Here is a 20,901-nt window from a genome sequence, read left to right as displayed (position 1 = left end):
CAGGCGACAACAGCGCATGACGTCTTTTATGGCCGGCCGTTAAGTGGCAACATTCAAGTTTACTGTAGACTGGCTCTTTGTGAGGGGGGGGTACTTCCATTCAAAGACCCTGTAAAATAATCAAAAGAGTTTTTTTGTAAACTTGGCTTTGTACATAGTTGACTGCTGAGGTATTGGTTACTGTAATGGTATGTGGTTTTGCAGTCTGGTGGTGGTGACTGAAACAAAATGGAGTTCATCAGAACCTTGACCTTTGACTCAAAATGTCCTCCTTCCCCACAGACAGCCCTGTTAAAACCGTCTATTACATACATATACTGTATATATACACAGAGCAGAGAACAGCAGGTCACTGGGTGCCCTTGCACACTATACAGTACATGGAAGTATGTTATCTCTCCCCCTGGGGCTATTGTGCAAAGTGCTAGCTCTGTATAAGAGGAGGATCTGGCCGTGCAGGTGGGTGGTCGAGCTCAGCCTTAATCTGGCCCCGAAAAAATATGCAGGAAATATTCCCTGTGACTCACTGACCTGCTGTAATATAAACACAGCCTGAGATCCGCACATGTGGCCTGTTTACACATCCTAATTAAAACTCTCAATATGCACAACAGCTCGGGTTCACATGCTAGGGCCTACCAACCCCGACCATTACCTCCACTTAACATTCAGGCTGGGGGAGGGGGGTCCAAACTCCCCCAGAAGTTTCTAGAATGTCTTTTATGTGCAATTTTGAGTGGCACAGGGCCATAAATCACTGAGGCTGCTTTTAAAAAACACCTGCCTCGCAACTGTCAGCCCTAATGGCAGCCGTTACTATATAAATCAAGTCAAACTGTAATTTCCAATATCGGAGAAATGATTACACTGAGCATCTGTCGGTGAATGCTATTTTAATGACCGGCGCTCCATTTACGGCTGGGTAACCGTAACGCCATCTTGGTGCTCACTGTAAATGTAAAAAAAAAAAAAAAAAGGAGGGAAAAGTGTCTCCATGGTGACGGGCCGACTGCTGCCTCTGCAGACTCGGCTCGGCTTTTTCATCACGGCTTTAAGAATATCCAGCCATCATGCTGTTTCCTCCCTCTCCCTTAATACACACACTCCCTCTCTCTCTCCCTCCCCTCTCTCTGTGTTCACTCCACATCCACGCCACTCTCTCTGCTTCCTCTATGGTTGTAATTAGAAGCAGAGCAGGTCCCGGAGGACAGGATCTGACCAGGACTCCGCGCAGCTCCCTGGGAGCCATCTTGTTTATCACTGGGCATCTCCGCTTCCTCCCACATGCAGCCTTTTAAAACCGCTGACCTGAAGTGAAACGGACAGACTTGCCTATCTAGAACTTGTAGCAGTCGGAGTCCATATAACATCTAAAGCAGCAGCATCAGAGAGGCCGCTGTTGGCAGTAAAAATGACCCAGCCCCGTTGAGGTCCAGTTCATACCCATCCATGCAAAAACACATAAAATATGATATGAGGATGAACTGAGCCTGTGGTGCATCATTCCATTCAGTCTACACCATCACTCTGAAATGCTTTCAAGTCAGATGCATATTTTTATTGCTTGAATGAAAGAGACTGAAAGGGTATAGTTCTTCAGACAGAGGGATGGCACCATGGAGCGCAGCCTTGGTGCACTCTGGAAGATGGATTCAGAAGCATGTGATGTCAGTCGGAGCACATGCACATTGCTTTTTCACTGCCAAATCGAGAGAGATGATGGGGAGATCATGGATTGAGGTAGTCTCGCAATGGCCGACTTTCAAGATCTCCGCCTCCGAATGGAGACTTCTCCATTGAAAATCATCGCTAGAACAGCGCCTGAAAAACGACGCTACCAATCAGAACCACTACCTCATCTCCAATAGGGCGTACTGTAGGTGTCAGGGCCTGTTCCCAAATACGCAAACACTGGCGTTCCAGGCGGACTCGAGCAAAAACGTGGAGACTGACAGTGCTTCAAACTGTACTGCGACCCCCCAGGTCTGGAGCAGCATACAGCAGCTTCGCTGGCCCACTTTCAGCTCTTTGTCCATCTACTGTGGCTCAACAGAACATCTCCCTTCAAAGCCACAAAAACCCTATCTGACCCCGTGACCCTTATCCTCACATGATACTGCATTAAAGACCTCCACAGAGAGAGAGCACACACAGTATGTGTGTGTATTATACAGTATGTGTGTGTATTATGTTCATGTGCCTGTCTGTAGTCTGTGCCCCCCACCCCCCCACCCCAAACCCCCCCCCCATCCACCTCTCTCCTCCTGGCTGCTATGTGACCCTGAAGGGCGGGTTGGGGGGGGACTCTCCTCCTGCCCACATGGTTCACGTTAGGAGACGTGAAAGTGCTCAAGCCCCGTAACAATAACCTCCTTCCTTTGAGCTCGTAGGTTCTTCCCACCCGTACCCAGTCTTCCTCTCCCTGTATCCTGGCCTCCCTCCTTGCAGTGGCACTCACATTCACACAGCCCTGCCAAGCACTGCCTCTCTACACCAACCACGCAATCATGGGTCAATCCCTACATACAGTTATGCTTTCTTTTTACCAGTCCGTCAAAAAGATAACCAGGTAAAAAATATGGATTGGCCTTAATACTCTCTAGTAAAAAGCTGTATGAGGCAGCGCTTGTTTTTAATGGCCTGGTTCTGGTCTCAATTATACAGTGGACATCTGGATCACATCTCCCCTGGTCTCCTCCATGCAATCAGACACACTGGAGCTGGGCTATGCTCCACGAAATGTGGGCGCAACATGTCGTTAGAGACCATTGCATTCGGAGAATGTTTGAGACAGGAGGGAGAAGAAGGCTTCCGAGCGTTGAAGGTAGGGCCAGGTTCCAAGAAGCAGCTCACTCATCGACACCTTTTGTCAACAGGAATTCGCTACATTTGCCCCTGTTCTACTAAGCAAAGGGCCTTGTCCATGTGTCAAGACCATTATAATTCAGCACAACACAGGTCTGGTAAGCCTTCACTTGGGCAAAATGGCTGTCTACATAAAAGTGAGGCAGTCATTATCCTCGCTCGGACTTCAACCGGACTGGGGTGGAATATAGCAGTAATGCCCTCATTCTACAGGTCAGACACATTTATAAGCCTGGCAGTATGTGGAGGGCTCCGACGGTTGTTAGACTCCAATTAACAAGCACCTTCACACACAAAAAAAAAAAAAAAGCTTCAACTTATTAAGTGGCATTGGAAACTTTTTTTCTTACGATATGGAGAACTGCTAGGCAATGCTTAAAGAAAGTCACAGTTGACTGTGAGGAATTTCACTTTTTTGTTTTACAAGACTGGCAAGGGTGCGATGTGGGAGCCACCACACGTTTGGTCTACACAAGGAAGCAGGCTAAAGCCACAAAGTCCTGAGCTCCGACCAGTAGGGACCAGCAAGATCGCTGGCGTCTGGGTTCCACTGCCCTGAGTGCCCTGTGGAGAGGGTCCTCCACCACACCCCAGGAGCCACTCAGAGCTGACCCGGGGAGCTTGGTAGAGGCCTTATTGGTTTCCCAGGGCCTCTGGATGGATGTGGAGCTCCAGAACTTAACAGAGGCTTTCTATATGCGCGCCACGATGACAGATCTCCCGCCGGCTAATTCTGCCATGCCTTAAGGTGCCCGTCTAGTACCACCTCACTTATCTCCATTGGCTGGCCCTTTCCGACATTTTAATCGCTCTTTTTTTTGTAAACCCAGAGTCCTGACTGGTTGCTTTCAATCTTCCCACACATCATTTGGCAAGGTGTATGTGTCCCTCTGGGACCTGGGGGGGGCGGGGGGTTGTAAACATGGAGAGGTGAAAGGTTGCCAAGGCGTTTGGCCTGATCAGGGACACCTGAGGGTGGTGTGTGTGTGTGTGGGGGGGATTGAGGCTGGGGCTGGGTTTCTATACTCTCAACCCCCTACCCCTCCATGTTGACCCTCCAACCCACGGGTTTATTTTCTCTGATGGGCCTGGTGTAAATATCCTGCTTTAATGGGCCTAATAATACGAACAGCACCGTCAGGCCCTCGACTGGAGGGAGACCCGGAGACTCCCTCCAGCTGCCACCATGACATCATGACACTCCCGCGAGGGGGCGCGGTGGGCGGCCGGCTGCAGAGGTCTCTGATAACATCGTGCGCACACACACACACTTTCTCCATCCGCATATTTGTCTTTGAATATATGACATGTGGATCTATGCGTGTGTGTGTGCGCTTATTTACACACCTGTCACTCTGACACAAGGATGTGCAATGAGCATGTGCGTGCATGAGTGTGTGTGTGTGTGTGTGTGTGTGTGTGTGTGTGTGTGTGTGTGTGTGTGTGTGTGTGTGTGCATGTGGGAGAGCATGAGAGAAGGAGAGATAAACACATTGAACGCTCTCCCCCTTCAGGGTTACAGCCAGGGTCAACAGGTCAAGCAGGTCCAGGTCCAGGTCCTCCCTACGGAGCCGGGTGTGAGGCATACGCCGGCCAGCGGCTCTGGGGTCTATAGAGGACCGGCCTGCGACTCGGACTTAATGAAAGCGAGGTCTGTGGTCTGGCCCGTCTCTCCTCCTCATGCATTGATTGAACAAAACGAGGCCCTGCTTCAGTTCTTCAAAGGTTCCCTTTGTCTCCCACCTGGGGGCTACAGCAGCAGACTGCCACCTCTCTCTCTCCCTCTCTACCGGGTCCGGTGTCCCTCTCTGGCCATTTGAGATCCCCCTATGGGACTCACAGCTGCTCCTAATAGGCCTGTGTTTGCCCAGACCGACGGCAAGCAATAAACACCGCAAAGCAAACAGCAGCTCCGTAGCCTGTATGCCGTCTTTCCTATTCCGCGAGCCTGAATAGGCCTACAGTTCCACAGTGAGCTGGATTTTATGAGGCCGGATTTCTTTTTTTACCTTCTTTTTTTTTTGCAGGCGTTAACAGGTGAGAGCCGTCCACAGCGGGTGGAGAGACAGTTTAAGCTGAGCAAGCTGTGCAGAGCCAGAGATCACAGGGCTCCGGGCGTACGTAGCGTGGTAAGAAGCGATCCAGAAGGGGGTTGTCATTTCTCCGCTTTCCCTGCAATTTATTGGAGCTTATTAATCAATGTAACGCCGAGAACGCCCGCATCCATACACCCATTACGGGAGTGACTGATTATACCAATTTGGACATCATTCATTCTTTTCCTCGTCTTGTTGATCGGTGGGTGGGGATGGGGGGGAGGGTGAAGGAATGCGGAGGGCATACCTCGGAGCACATGTGTGCCCCAAACATGCGATTATCACATGGCAACAGGAGCTTTTACCACAGCGTGATGCATGGTTACAGGACCAAAACAGATACAAATAATAATTTCAATACACCGGCCTGCACTGTAATTGTGGCACCCGCACAAGTGAAGGTTGTGGCGAAGGTTAAACAACCAGTCTTGATACAGTACAGCCACAGGCAGGGGCCTCTCGAGGGGTTATCTTTTAGTCTCCATGGCAACCATATCGTTCGCACATCATAAACACGTCCTCATTCATGTAAAGCTGTCTAGATGCGGTGTGGGTAGAACGGTACGTCCCCCCCCCTCCCCCCTCAACTCCCCCAGCCCCTGAGGGGACAAAGATGGCGGCAGCAGGACAAGCTAAACACACAGGACTGCTTCGCAGCAACACTCGACTGTGCTCTTCATTAAGAAAAATACCACTGTCTGAGATGTTACGTGAACTGACAAAGGGGAACTTTTGCAAATCAGTTGTTGGCAGGGACTATAAAGAGAGCTGGGAGCGAAGCTCACACGATATTGACCTCGTACAAAACGGAGCTCAGCCCCGTCCAAATGAGCCATCTGGCTGGGCGGAGGGGATCTGATGCAGTGTGACGGGTCACATGCCATCCCCACGCTCTGATCTCTGCTTTCGTGGAATCTGGGGGATCCTATGACAGAACACGCATGCGCGCACGCACGCACACGCATGCGCGCACGCACGCACGCACACACGCACGCACACACACACACACACACGCATACGCACATGCATAAGCACAAACTGGCGCGCGCATGCACGCACACACACCCGCAAACACACACGCACAGTCCTCATTAGGCATTAGTATTATCCTTGTATTATCCTATCTTATGACTATAAGACTCAGTCCAGTTCAATCCCAAACGGAGAGAAGCCTCTTTGTGAACCTTCAGTGCGGAATTTTCAGAGAGAATTTTGCAGTCCTGACTGAGTGTGTTCATGGTCATTAGGACTGCTAATCCAGTTCACCGTCCTCTCTGTCCTCTGTATCGCCTGCACTACCTGTATGTAGGCACGGTAAAGGGTAAGATGGTTGCTGTCGTTCTTACTCTCGCTCCTTCTCGCTGAGCTTGTCGGTGATGGTGTCCTTGATGGAGGAACGCGAGCCCTTGTGGATGACAGGGTACCTGAGGGGGATCTGCAGGAAGCACGAGATCATCAGGACCAGGTGCGCCGTGTAACCCAGGGCGACCGCCACACTCCCATCATCTTTTGCTGCAGGAGGAAAAAAAAAAAAGAAGAAGAAAAACAGAGACAGAGGTCAATAAGTTACTACTTGAAAGTTTGAAGTGCTGCAATTGCCGTGGAACATTAGAATAAAACAATAGAACACCATGCAATGCTGGTTAATCATTCAATGACCCTTTCAACCATAAACGTCCACACATGTACTGTAATAACTAGACCGGAACTGATGCTGACCAAAATGAAAGCAGTCAGTGTTGTAACATACAGTATCAGGACCTCCCAGGCCAAGTGATAGCGTTAGCCATGCTCTTCATTTAATGTGCTAAAATTAGATTATATTAAAAGAACAAATCTTTATGTCTCGAGAATATAAACAAAATAGACATCTGGTTACTAAGTAATCAGGAGGATTAAAGGGACTTACATTTGAAGGCTAGTGTTTTGAAAATGATACGAAGTGCATTTATGGCAACATAGCATGCACACAAAAACGCTGGCTGCTGTAGACCTAATTTACTTCAGAAATGTGCCTGAAAAGCAAACCTATCACATAAAACAGTCCCTGCTGGTGCTCAATTACATTTTAGGGGAAAATTAGACGGTCTTGTGAATGTTTACAAAAAAACTGAGCAATTGCCTCATTGAAGAGAACTGCTTTCATGATAGAACATTAAGTTGTTGTGAGCTCTAAAGTGTAGTAGGACTGCTCCGGGCGAGGAGTTGATGCTCTCCAAATCCCCACATCATGGTGGTTTCTCTTAATGTTCTGGAACAACAGACCAATCACTCACTCACTGCCTTGCTGAATCATTGCCTATGAGACTAATAGTGTACTGCAGCACATAACATAAAGGCTACACTTTATCATCCTGGTTCCAGCAGTGAAACAAACACACAAAACCAGTTCAAGATCAGCAATTAGAACAGGATATAGGACAAAAGTATTGGGACACACCTCTTAATCATTTAATTCAGGTGTTTAATTCAGTACTATTGCCACAGGTGTATAAAATCAAGCACTTAGGCTTCGTTTACACATACAGGGGTATTTACATAAACGTATATTTCCCCCTCTCCGTTTTAAAAAATAAAATGGTGCACACGTTACCCGCATAAATATGCCGCCACCCGCATAAATACGCCACCAAGAGCACTCTACGCCTGTAGGCGGCAGTGTAACGAGAAGCACGAAGACACGTTATCATAATAAAGCAGTTGTATTTGCAAATGCAAACACACCAACAGACTTTGCACTAACATAAAACGAACATCGCTTTAGCATCCATGATTATTAGAGCACGTCAGAGGAGCAAACACATTGTAAACAAAGGTCGCACACCTGACGCAATGCATTTTCTGTCGCATACATGACGTAAATCTTTGTCTTCCTCTGTTTACATGCAAACGAAAAAAATGAGTTTTCCTAAATCTCCACTTTGGCCGGAGTTTTTAAAACATTCGTTTTCAGTGGGTTAAATCCTCCGTTTACGTGTAAACGACAGGTACAAACGCTGATAAATATCACCGTTTTCCCAGATCTCCGGCTAAGTGTAAACAAGGCCTTAGCCACGCCCTCTGCCTCTACAAACATTTGTGAAAGAATGGGTCGTTCTAAAGAGCTCGTTGAATCCCAGCGTGGTACTGTAATAGGATGCCACCAATGCAACAAGTCAGTTCATTAAATTTCTTCCCTCCTAGATATTCCATGATCAACTATAAGTGGTATTATTGCAAAGTGGAGTGGGGTCACCGAGTGCTGAGGCGCATAGTGCATAAAAATCACCAACACTCTGCTGACTCAATAACTGCAGAGTTCCAAACCTCCTCTGGTGTTAATATCAGCAAAAAACTGTGCACCGGGAGCTTAATGACACGGGTTTCCATGGCTGAGCAGCTGCATGCAAGCCTCACATCACCAAGCGCAATGCCAAGCGTCGGATGGAGTGGTGTAAAGCACGTCGCCAATGGACTCTGAAGCAGTGGAAACGTGTTCTGTGGAGTGACGAATCACGCTTCTCTATCTGTCAGTCTGATGGACGAGTCTGGGTTTGGTGAATGCCAGGAGAATGTTACCTGCCTGACTGCATTGTGCCAACTGTACAGTTTGGTGGAGGAGGGATAATGGTCTGGGGTTGTTTTTCTGGGATTGGCCTAGGCCCTTAGTTCCAGTGAAGGGAAATGTTAATGCTTCAGCTTACCAAGACATTTTGGATAATTCTATGCTTCCAACTTTGTGGGAACCGTTTGGGGAAGGCCCTTTTCTGTTCCAGCATGACTGCCCCAGTGTACAAAGCAAGGTTTATAAAGGCATGGTTGGGTGAGGTTGGTGTGGATTAACTTGACAATCGAACACCTTTGGGATGAACTAGAACGGAGATTGCGAGCTAGGCCCTCTCATCCAACATCAGTGTCTGACCTCAAAAGTGCTCTTCTGGATGAATGGGAAAAGATTCCCACAGACACACTCCAAAATCTTGTAGAAAGCCTTCCCAGAAGAGTGGAAGCTGTTATAGCTTCAAAGGGGGTACAAACTCGATATTAGTGCCTATGAATTTAAAAATGGATGTCATAAAAGCTCCTGTAGGTGTAATGTGTCGGGTGGCCCAATACTTTTGTCCATATAGTGTACAACTGAAGCTTTAGGGTGCAACAATGAGGCCTCCCTCGACTTTTCAAAACACTCAGCTCCATATGGCAGGGTAGCATACCTCTTCCCTTTTCGTGACGGGTAAAGACTCTTTAACCACACTACGACCCCTCTTTCGCCTCTTTCTGTACCCCCGTCCACCCCCCTCTGACAGAATCAGGATCTGGGCTGCACTGCCCCTGGCCCCCAGCCTCTAATCTAGAACATCCTACCCTGCAGCCCTCCTCTGGCCCCCATCTGCACATTTCCGGACCTGATCAGCCCAACACGGGCCTTTCACCGGGGCGGGCCCCACAGAAATCAGTAGGGGGGTCAGAGGTGAATCCTCCATGACGAGGAGGGGTGCTGGAGAGGGACACTCCCCCGTCCAGTCTATAGACCGGGTCAGTAGATGATGTGGAGAAGCCGCATTCGTTAAGGCGGGGGGTTAGGCACGATGGTGGATAGAGAGACCCTCCTCTCTCTCTCTCTCTCTCTCTCTCACACACACACACACACACACTCGCTCACTGGCCTGCAGGCCGAGAGGGAGGGGAGGAGGGGGTAGTGAGTGAGTGGGTTAGGGCGCCCCCTATAGGCATCTCCCTGTCTATGCGGCCACTACCACACACACCCCACGCTGCGTGGTTTACTCACTACGGCGTCTCAGGCCCCGCAGGGCCGGGAGGCAGAGGCGGCAGCAGCCCTCACTGGGAACCACCCTGAGCCACTCTGTAGACACAGACCGACGGGCGGGGCCGTCATGTGAGGAGGAGGAGGAGGAGGAGGAGGAGGAGGAGGGGAGGAGGAGGAGGGGGGGGGGGGGGCATGTTCACACTGAGTTTGGCAGGTGAAGTGGGGGAAGGGGGACATGTGGGTGGATGGGGTATAGGTGTGTGTGTGTGTGTGTGTGTGTGTGTGTGTGTGGCCGGTGGGATGGGGATGGGTCAAAAGCTGGCTCCCATTACCCCCACGCCATAGGCCAGGATCTGATTTTCCAGAACGCACACGGGTGCGACATGCAGGAAATGAGATGGATAACACTTTCCAAATGGGAATTATCTGGAATAATCATCCCATTCTGATTCCTCCCTGTGTAAATACACACACACACACACATACACCAAGCGCTAGCGTAAAGGCCAACTTCCTACACACTCTGACGCTGATGATAAATACATGTAGAAAACACATAGCATTCCTGTCCAGATCTGAGCCTGAGACACTGGGGGATCTGGAAAGCCACCAGCAGAGAATGTGAATTCCAGAAGAGCCGCTCCGTGCTCTGGCGTCTTCGTCCGTCCCAGTCTGTCCTCTCTCTGACTCACCCTATCTGCTCCTACTAGCCTGGCAGCGGCAAAACACCCACCCCAAGAGTTCAAATGCACAGGAAGCAATTTCCCCACATTCTTGGATGATGGGGAGCACTTTGGGGGGGCCGTGGAGACGCCGTCCACTCAGGGAAGACTGCGGTGAAACCTTTGCCGGTGTAATGACTTCAACTCTATTACCGGGGGTGCTTCATCTAGCCCTTCAACACACAGCTGTCTGCTCCTCTTGGGTTTCCTACACTGCTGCCGGGGCTGGAAGGCTGGGCTCTGTCTCTCATAGGACTCTCATAGTGCTCGAGAGCATTAGGGTAGTGCTTGTCCTGACACACACATACCGTACACGCACACGGACGCAAACAAGCACAATACCATGTCGACACAAAGGAGATGATGTCAGGTATCTGAGAACACGCGCGCGTGCACACGCACGACCTTCAGATCCAGTCGGACGAGTTACCTTGGAAATCCTCAGAGTTGGGCAGCTTGACTCCACAGATGACATAATCAGACTGATTAGCCTGTGGGAGGAGAGGAGAGGCTTTCATATTAGGGAAGGAGAGCCGGCAGCAGAGAACAGACAGAGACCACGTTAACATCTCCCCTCCCGACAGCGCAATCTGACTGCTTTTAATTAAGACATTCAACAGCTTAACAAATGGATACGATGCTGCTGGCAACGGGGGTGCGAGGGACTGAATAGTATGTTCATAACAAGTCATCAGCGTGCGACGGAACATGAGCACATCATTACAGTCTGGCAGGTCAGGCGGTATTTGGAAAGCCATCCTTCATACAGAATGAGGTCTGCTCACAAATCATTTCCGAAACCTAAGCCTGTATGTAGCGCTATGAAGACCTCACAAGAAAAACGTTGTACGGGCCAATATTTCACTGCTACAGCGGGCTGTCCTGTCCTGAGTGTGTGTGTGTCCTGGGTCTGTCCTGAGTGAGTGAGTGAGTGTGTGTGTGTGTGTGTGTGTGTGTGTGTGTGTGTGTGTGTGTGTGTGTGCATCTGGGTCACTCACCACATCGATGGGGTAGATATAGGAAAGCTCAGACAGGAGCTGACGACACCGGAAGGTGAGCTGAGCGTTTGACTTGAGGAACAGCTCTCTAGGGAGACAAAGGCACACACACACACACACACACACACACACACACACACACACACACACACACACACACACACACACACACACACACACACACACACACACACACACACACACACACACACACACACACACACACACAGAGTCAGAGTCATCGGGGAGATATTGAGGACTGGGGGAGAGAGAGGGAGAGGGAGATGGAGGACAGAAGGAGACAGCGAGTCAGAGAGAGGGTGTGTGTGTGTAAGAACGGGCCGAGGGTGATGGCGTGTTGATGGCAGGCTGAGGAGGCGACTAGCGGGGTTCTGTTTGTCTTGGCCCAAAGTGGATGAGAGAGAGCTAATGGCTCCGCTCTGAATCATCTCCACAGTAATTGTAAAAGCAACTCAATTATCATAACTGCCAAATTACCAGTCACTTTCCCCCCCGGGACAGGCCCAAATGATCACCCCTGGCCCCTTAGTCCAGCCATGGGCTGTTCCATTACCACAGCTGGCAGGGGGGGGGTTGGGGGGGGGATATCTGACCTGCCTAGGTGAGAAGGGGAAACGTCTGGAATAATGTTTGCTTTCCCATGACCACCTCTGACAGCTACAGAGGTCTGACTTCAGAGAAAGTGTGCATGCGTGTGTGTGTGTGTGTGTGCGTGCATGTGCGTGTCTGTGAGCGTATCTCGCTACAATAGGCCTAATGTGTCCCATTCAGCAGTTAAACCGCCTCTCGGGGAGTGTTGTGGATAATAGCCCATCGTTGCACACAGATGAAAAGGCGTTGGGGACAAAATGATCATTGGCGGCGATAGGGCCTTCCCACTGCTGCTCGTCTTTCACCGCGTCTCATCCTGCTCCCCCTGCGGTCGGAGGGCCTTTCCCACTGAAAGCGCTCCCCCGCCCACGGCTGGCTCTGTAGGTGGTTTTCATCCAGAGATTAGACCAGGCCGATCGTTTGATCCGACCCTTCTTAGAAATCTACCAAATACCCGTCTAACCGGCTTTATTTTATCTGGTCTCCTTAGCAAAGATGGCAGACTAGACCTCCAGCCCTCGCCATTGGAACTAAAACACACACATGCACGCACACACACACATGCTCACATGCACACGCACGCACACAAAACACACACACAAAAAAACACATTTCCCAGAACCTAGCTCGCTGGCTATATTCACTCTGCGCTCAAACAAACACTTTTCTGGCCCCTCTGAACTTAAATAGACATTTTCCGAGAGGTAGATGTTAGGCAGATGCACGTGTGTCAGAGACAATTTTCCAGCCGAACGTGTCGGCAGGGGTGTCCGTGAGCTCTGCAGGCTGTGGTGTGGTGTGTGTGTGTGTGTGTGCGTGCGTAGCCTTGTTGTAGTTGTGCCTCTGGCTCAGGCCCTTGGCTGCCAGGTACTCCTCAGACAAACAAACTCTGTATCCCGACCCCCCACCCCTGTCCCCCCCCCACCGGGCCAAGGCAAACACATCACATGGGCCGGGACACAATCTGCTAACTCTCTCTGCGTCTGGGGAGCACATACGGCCAGCGCCCCGCCAACATCCCCCCTTTGTCAAGGAGGCCTGCGATCTCCCAGCAGCGTTTAGGACAATCGACAGCCGTTCTGTGGGGGGGCCTGGGTAATTTCTTGCAGACGGCAGGCGAGGGGGAGATTGAGGGTGCATTGGCGATTGGGTGAGATTGACAGTGTGTGTGTGTGTGTGTCTCTAAGGCATGGATTTATGAATATGGTTAATGAAAGGCAGTTCACAAGTACCTTTTGGCAGTGCATTCTTTCTGCTGCTCCTTTAATGACTCCTTCTCCACATCAAGGCTCTGGTGCTGAGTAGAGAACGCTTCCTCTGAGGACGGAGAGAGAGAGGGATGACAGAGAGAGAGAGAGAGAGAGATGAGAAAGATTGGAAAGATGAGAGAGAGAGAGAGAGAGAGAGACAGACAGACAGAGAAAGACAGGGTTGAGAGAGAGGGATGAGAGAGAGAGAGGGTAAATTTCCAGGTGTGTTCTGTTCTGGTGTTACTGTACAGTATGTTGACAGGTGGGAGGTTGAGATTTTGGTTTGATGTCTTCCCATTAAACACAGGGAACATCACACACATTACTTTGATCATTCACAACCATTTCCTCTCCACACACCACATAACACACCGCGCTTCACACAAATAACCGTGGCAGAATTTGCTCCAGTTGGGAAATACATGTTAAGTCAAATAAATATAATCATCCTCAATTTAGGGAGTGTGAACAGATCTAATGCAGTTCTGTTACCCCATTTGCATCTGGAACAAGACCGTACAGTATACACTGACATCTTTGCTTTTTCTGACATGTGGTTCTTTATCTAAACAACAGACCGTCTTCAACAGCCCTGCCCATCATGTCCCAACATTGTTGGCAGGTTATTATGTATATACTGTATATGAGAGAGAGAGAGAGAGAGAGATAGAGAGAGAGAATATACTGTAGATATGTTACATTAAGTGCAGGCAGAGTGGCCTGATACACACTCTTAACACTCGGCTGAAGCTCCAGCTGGTTCAAATGACCCAGTCCTTTCCAGCATGTTACCCGTCAAAGCCATTCTACCCAGACAGGCATCCAGTGAGGGGGGGGGGCGGGTGGAGGGCCGAGGAGAGGAAAAGGAAAGAGAGTTTGGGGGTGGGACAAATCTCCATCAGATTACTCGGGGAAAGATACCGTCAGAACAGATTAGGGCCGCCTTTCTGGTCCTAAGTGATGACATGAAATTGAAAACACGGTTCAAAAGGTCCCCCTCACCTGCATGGGCCCCGAGCAGGCTGGTGTACTTTTATGCAACACTCCTCTTCCTCTATCCCTCCATCTGTCCACCCCTCCAGCACCCACGTCCAACCAGCATCAAAGTGTGGGCCGACTACACTAGTCACGATACTGACGCTACTTAAAAGCAGAGTGTGTATGTTTGTGTTGTGCGTGTGTGGGCCTGTGTGTGTGTGCGTGTGTGTGTGTGTGTGTGTGTGTGTGTGGGTGTGAGGGCCTCCCCACAAGTGTTTGACTACGTCACGCAGTTTTGGAGATGTTATTACAACACCACTCTCCAGTGTTGTTGTGACCCCCCTAACACACACGCATGCACGCACACACGCACACATGCACACACACACACACACACACACACACACACACACACACACCTCAGGCGTTGTGGTATCCGCCCACCCACTCCACTTCCATGTTGTGGGTGAAAACAATACCCACACACCCTACAACATAATACTCCCTTCCCATCCAAGAGGATGTTAGACGTGCGTGAGATATTAAATTAACAGGAGAGCATGAAATAAAGATGGAGGGGAGGAGGGCGGGGTGGTAAAACACCAGGTGTGGCACTGAGACAATCAGAGGTAGAGGGAGAGAGAGAAGGAGAACGGGGAGGGGGGGAGGAAAGGAGCTATAAACCATAATAAAAGGGAAACGTGCGTCTATAAGAAGGGGGATGTGACTCCCTCCTGACCCCCGCCGATACGAGCAGCCATGAAACATCACAGGACAGACAGCTCTCCAACGTCCCGCCTTCCTTCCTTCCCTCCTTCCTTCCTTCCCTCCTTCCTTCCTTCCTTTTAACAGCTGTGCGAGGCGAGCCTCCCTCCGTCCTGGTGAAAAGCTGCACGCTTGGACTCACGCTCTCTCCCAGAACAAAGCGGGTGTAGCCCCACAGAGCGATCGAACAGACTGGCCTTGTCTTCGTCAAAACTCGAGAAAGAGAGAGAGAAAGAAATTGAGATGTGCCTCTCTGGTGCTCCCATTAGCCCCTGTGCAGGCCAGCCCACTCAAGCCCAGTAATAGCTATCATTAGCCAGGCTGTCAGACGGAGGTACCTGTCACCCTTCACCCTCACTCTCACTCTCACCCTCACCCTCACCCTCACTCTCACCCTCACCCTCACTCTCACTCTCGACCTCACTCTCACTCTCACCCTCACCCTCACCCTCACCCTCACTCTCACTCTCACTCTCACTCTCACTCTCACTCTCATTCTCATTCTCATTCTCACCCTCACCCTCACTCTCACTCTCACTCTCACTCTCACTCTCACTCTCACCCTCACCCTCACCCTCACCCTCACTCTCACTCTCACTCTCACTCTCACTCTCACTCTCACTCTCACTCTCACTCACTCTCACTCTCACTCTCACTCTCATTCTCATTCTCATTCTCATTCTCATTCTCATTCTCATTCTCACCCTCACTCTCACTCTCACTCTCACTCACTCTCACCCTCACCCTCACCCTCACTCTCACCCTCACCCTCACTCTCACTCTCGACCTCACTCTCACTCTCACCCTCACCCTCACCCTCACCCTCACTCTCACCCTCACCCTCACTCTCACTCTCGACCTCACTCTCACTCTCACCCTCACCCTCACCCTCACCCTCACTCTCACTCTCACCCTCACTCTCACCCTCACTCTCACTCTCACTCTCACTCTCACTCTCACTCTCACTCAAAATGGTGGCCGGCTGAGGAGCCTTGGAAGAGAAGTCCTAATGGTGACGGGGGGGTGCAGAGCGGGGCCTGCGACTGCCGCTGCGCACTCCCAAGGCGTCCTGAGGGGGGCCTTCACTCCCGACGGCCCCCGCGCTCTTTCGAGTGAGCCCGCCGGTGACATTTACAGGCCTCGAGTCGCGGCGTTGCTGGCGAGAGGGAAGGCGGTTAGCGTTAATAACCCCGATAAAGACTTTTCTCAGCCCTGATTTATGTGCTCTGCTGAGGGTGAACGAGGGAAATTAAGTGAGAGGAAATTGGGACAAGAGCGTGACCCCAAAGGGCCCATTTATGCAGAGGGATGTGGGGAAAGAAAGGCGTTTAAAAGCTAAGCAGCAGAGGGAGGAGGAGAGTGGTTCAACAACAGTGACACCACTGGTGTACATGAAGAAGACGACTGTCTTCTCTTTTCTTGGCCTCCTGTTGGATTATTAGAGGCACACGTCACACACAAGATAGACACACGAAACACACCCGACACACACATCCACTCATATTAAATCAGCAGGCGTTGAACAGTCATTAACCTGTCATCAGGATGATAACTGACGCTGGTGGGTTTCTATGGCCTGTATGCTCACACTGTCGGGGTGACCCAAGTGTGGCATGGAGGCGCGGGCGCTCGCACACACACACACACATACGCACACACACACACACACACACACACACACACACGCACACACACAGATACATACACATCCATGCACGTGCAGACACACAAACACACACACACAGACACACACAGAGCCTGCAGGGAATTCACAGTGCTCTGACATTCCACACATGCCTGGAGCAATATTACACAACACACACAGATACCCCAGAGCCCCATCTCATCACAGCCCTCTAACATTCACACACACACACACACACACACACACACACACACACACACACACACACACACACAGACACACGCACAGACACACACACAGACGCACAAACACACACCCTGCAGTGGAGTTCCTGTATGTTTGGGTTAACCATCCAGTTTGCTTTTAAAAAGCAGGGTACAAAGGTATTCTCAGAACACCAGTCCTTCTGGGGCTAATGAAAGGCCTGGGGGAGACCACACAGTACCGGCCATGGGATGATGTGAACCAAGCTCGGACGCTTAGCTACAGTACATTAGCTATTATATCAGGGAGCGTAGCAGCACTGGACTTTGTCAAATGCACTATAGCTGAAATCAAGGGCTCTGGTCTTTTGTAGTTGGGATGTAATCAGGACTGTTAGTAACCAGGCCTCTTGGTGTGGGAACCAGAGAGCCCAACTTCAGGTGCGCCTAATCAATCTACCACAATGCACCTCTCCTGCCTCTCCCTTCAAGTACACACCTGTCTTCCTTTAGTGGAGGACATGAATCTGAGGCAGGAATTCCTCCAAGAAGTGCTCCGGGTGGTGATAGCTAAAGAAGCAGGGGATTAAGAGCCATTCATCAGGATTGGGACACAAGGACAACCTCTGCCTGAACCCCCCCTAGGTGTGTGTGTGTCTGTGTGTGTGTGTGTGTGTGTGTGTGTGTGTGTGTGTGTGTGTGTGTGTGTGTGTGTGTGTGTGTGTGTTTGCATGTGCATGCATGCGTGTGTCTGCGCACGTGTTGTGCATATGAATGTGTAAGTGCATGAAAATGTGTGTGTGTGTGTGTGTGTGTGTGCGTGTGTGTGTGTGTGTGTGTGTGTGCGTGTGTGTACAGTATGTATGTATGTATGTATGTGTACAAGTGTCTGTGTGTGTGTGTGTGTGTGTGTGTGTGTGTGTGTGTGTGTGTGCGTGCGTACAATATGTATGTATGTGTAAGAGTGTCTCTGTGTGTGTGTGTGTGTGTGTGTGTGTGTGTGTGTGTGTGTGTGTGTGTGCGCGTGCGCGTCACTACGTGTGGTGGGGGGGTTGACCTAAGCCTATGCTGTGCTGTTGAAAGGCAGTGGGTCAATCATTAACTGTGTTCCAGAGAGCCTCAGCATGGAGCCCTGCCCCCTGGCAAACACAGAGGCCGGATCCCTCAGAGGCCGCTCCACTACGCAACCTGCCGCCCACCCCGCTGTTAGACAAACACGCCGAGGACCTCGCCGACAGAACCCTGGTGCCGTGAGGGGAGACGGATTGCTCTGTCCGAAGAGAAGGCTTTGAACCCCCCCAGGAGCCGCTGGTCTGGCTCCACATCTCCCTAGAATAGACCCGTTAGTCCACATTTCTCTCGGTTAGTCATTTGTTGTTCCCGTTTGCCTCTATTGAGTTCTCTCTGGCGTGACAGTGTTGCTAAGAAAAGGCTTCGATTGTAGCTTGAAGTGTGAGAGCGATTTGGGGGTATATTTCCCAGCCATGGAGTTAGGCCTGCAGGGTGTAAAAGCAATATCCTCTCCTTATATGGGCCATCTGCTTGTTCCCAAATATCTCAGAGCAAGACACCTAAGCGGACGTTTTGATGAAAACAGAGAGAGAGAGAATGTACTATACCTATAGCTTGATACATGTATGTACTGTGTGTGTGTGTGTGTGTGTGTGTCTGTGTGTGTGTGTGTGTGTGTGTGTGTGTGTGTGTGTGTGTGTCAGAGAACGCCTACCACAGTGGTATTAAACATGAACTCTGCTCAGAGTTTCATTTCCCTGTGGACATTAGGGGGATATGCAGCAGTAAAGTGGGCAGTAAAGCCCCAGCCCAGAGCCCAGAGCCCAGCCCTCTCAGACATGATACGGCCTGAAGTTATGGACTCCATATAATTTACTAAACGACACCGTAAAACGCTAACAGTTCCTTTAGCAGCCCTGCCAGGACAGCTTGGCTGACGGGACACAGAAATGGCTCTGTCTGAGTTTGTCACTACGACGGGAGGAAAAAGTCATCGAGGTGTGACTCAGACTGTCCAGACGATACGAGAGAGAGAGAGAGAGAGAGAGGTTTTCTGTAAGCGAGTTGTGTACCATACTATACCTTAATGTGTACTCTAGCTGTCTGTATGTCCCCATGTGTCTCTGTACTGAGTAGTACAGAGTAGACTAGGGTCTATAGCAGCGCAGCGACTCTCAGGGGTTCAGTTATGAAAAAAGAGTCGAGAGTTGAAGCAGATGCACTCCCATAATATTTTGCTTTGTCACTGACCTCAAGCCTTTTTTTGAAACGTTCCAGTGAATCACATCAAGGTTCCTGAGACTCTGGACTGGCCCATATGGCCGACCACAGACAGACACACAAGTAGGTGCGCGGACAGCGGGGCGACGTTTTGGACCCGAGCGTGATTTGGCGGCACACCTCATCTGGCCTGCGGAGGTGCAGAGCGCACATTCTCCCTTTACCTTTCTTCTGCAGCTGTGCTCTGGCCTTCTGTCGCACGTCCGTCTCCCTGCCGAGCGCTCGCCTCTGCCTGTCCAGCTCACTGCGCAGCACCCCGATACGCAGCTGCATGCACTCCTGCTCCTTCTTCTGCAGACAGGGAGGGAGAGACAGAGGGGGGGGGGGGGGGGTTAGAGAGAGGGAGGAGAAGAAAAGACGGCGACGACAACGAGGCCGGGAGGAAGGACGGACGGAGGTAGATAGAGAGAGGGGGAAAGGGAGAAACCGGAAAGAATACCGTCGAGAGTGAGTGAAAGAAGGAAATGGGACATACGGACAACATTTGCGATACGACCGCAGCGGCTTGTGCTTTTCATTATCCCCAAACCCCCTCAAAGACCCGTTAGCTCCCTTAGAACAAGCCTCGTAATCTAGGACCAATCCTGTGACGAAAGGATTCATCACGCTGCCTCTCCCTGAATCCCACTGTCAATACTAGAGGAAAACAAACACAGGGAGGTCGTCTAAAAATACACAAATAAAATAATCCATGTTGTTTGGGACGAGGGCCTAAGCGAGGTGTGACCGGTGGCGTGTATTTGCCTGCCCCTTCTCTAAACCACGCGTGTCACGCAACATGTTTTGCTGACGGCCGTGTGAACGTGAGGAGGGGGCGGGGATGGGGGGGGGGGGGGGGGGGGCCTGCAGGGTTCAGCCAGGGACAGACATGGTAGCTGAGGAGGAGAAGAAGGAGGGGAGAAGGGTAGAAGGAGGAAAAGGAGTCGTAGAAGGAGGAGCAGGAGGAAGAGGAGGATGAAAATCAGTCTATCACCTAATCAACCCCCTACAGACATCTGGGCAGTGTATGTGTGTGTGTGCGTGTGTGTCCAAATGGTCTCTGTCTGAGCAGTGGGGGCAGAGCCGATGTGGTTTGATTATTTATTTTGAAGTGTTGTGGTGCTCTGATTAAAGGCATCACGGAGCAGACTGCCAGCTGTGCAGTGTGGGGACGAGAGGGGCAGGGAATAGGTGGCTGGGTCACTGACATTCACAGAGGGGCAAAACGAGAAGGGGGGGGGAGGGGGGTCAGATGGGGTTGACCCAATGGTGTTAGCCTATCACGCGCCTCTCTATCGGGCGCGCGCTCTCCCTTCCGCACACACACACTCAGACAGATAGAAACGCACGCAAACCAGTGAGGGCCTTAACACCGGATGAGTCCCGTGGCCCCCGGCGTGCATCTGGCGCCGCGACCCTCTCCGCACGCTCCCGGGCTCCCAGGCCTGGGGTGCAGCAGTCGGCCCGTGTGCAGATCGTTAGTCAACATCTCCGCCTCTCAACGGGCCAGACCGCCATCCGGACTCACGTCTCTACAGTATCTGGGATCCATTGGCGGGCCCTGCGGGAGGCCTGCAGCGCTGAGCGCGGCCCAAACGAGGACCAGCGCCAGAACGCACACTGAGACCAGAGGAGGGACGGACGGAGCAGTCCTAGGGTTCGATGAGAGAAGGATGGAGGGGTCGAGGAACTGAGGAACAGACCACCACTGAAGAGCACATACTTGGAGGGCCAAGAGGAAAGAAGGGT

At 51.0% G+C, this 20,901-nt stretch overlaps 1 protein-coding gene across 1 annotated transcript in view; it reads right to left on the bottom strand.

Moving 5' to 3' along the window:
* uvrag (UV radiation resistance associated gene) overlaps window positions 1-20,901 on the bottom strand; it is a gene marked incomplete at its 5' end in the record, with an annotated part of 81,298 nt that overhangs the window by 37,672 nt on the left and 22,725 nt on the right. Inside the window, 5 exons of the mRNA XM_084450558.1 lie at window positions 6,308-6,473; window positions 10,861-10,921; window positions 11,429-11,516; window positions 13,273-13,357; window positions 19,338-19,464. Of these exons, the coding sequence (XP_084306684.1) occupies window positions 6,308-6,473; window positions 10,861-10,921; window positions 11,429-11,516; window positions 13,273-13,357; window positions 19,338-19,464 (527 nt within the window). The remainder of the gene's footprint in view (window positions 1-6,307; window positions 6,474-10,860; window positions 10,922-11,428; window positions 11,517-13,272; window positions 13,358-19,337; window positions 19,465-20,901) is intronic.

The sequence above is a fragment of the Borostomias antarcticus genome (genome assembly GCF_949987555.1).
Source record: "Borostomias antarcticus genome assembly, chromosome: 15".
In the NCBI taxonomy this organism is placed as follows: domain Eukaryota; kingdom Metazoa; phylum Chordata; class Actinopteri; order Stomiiformes; family Stomiidae; genus Borostomias; species Borostomias antarcticus.
This window is presented reverse-complemented; position numbering and strand designations above follow the sequence as displayed.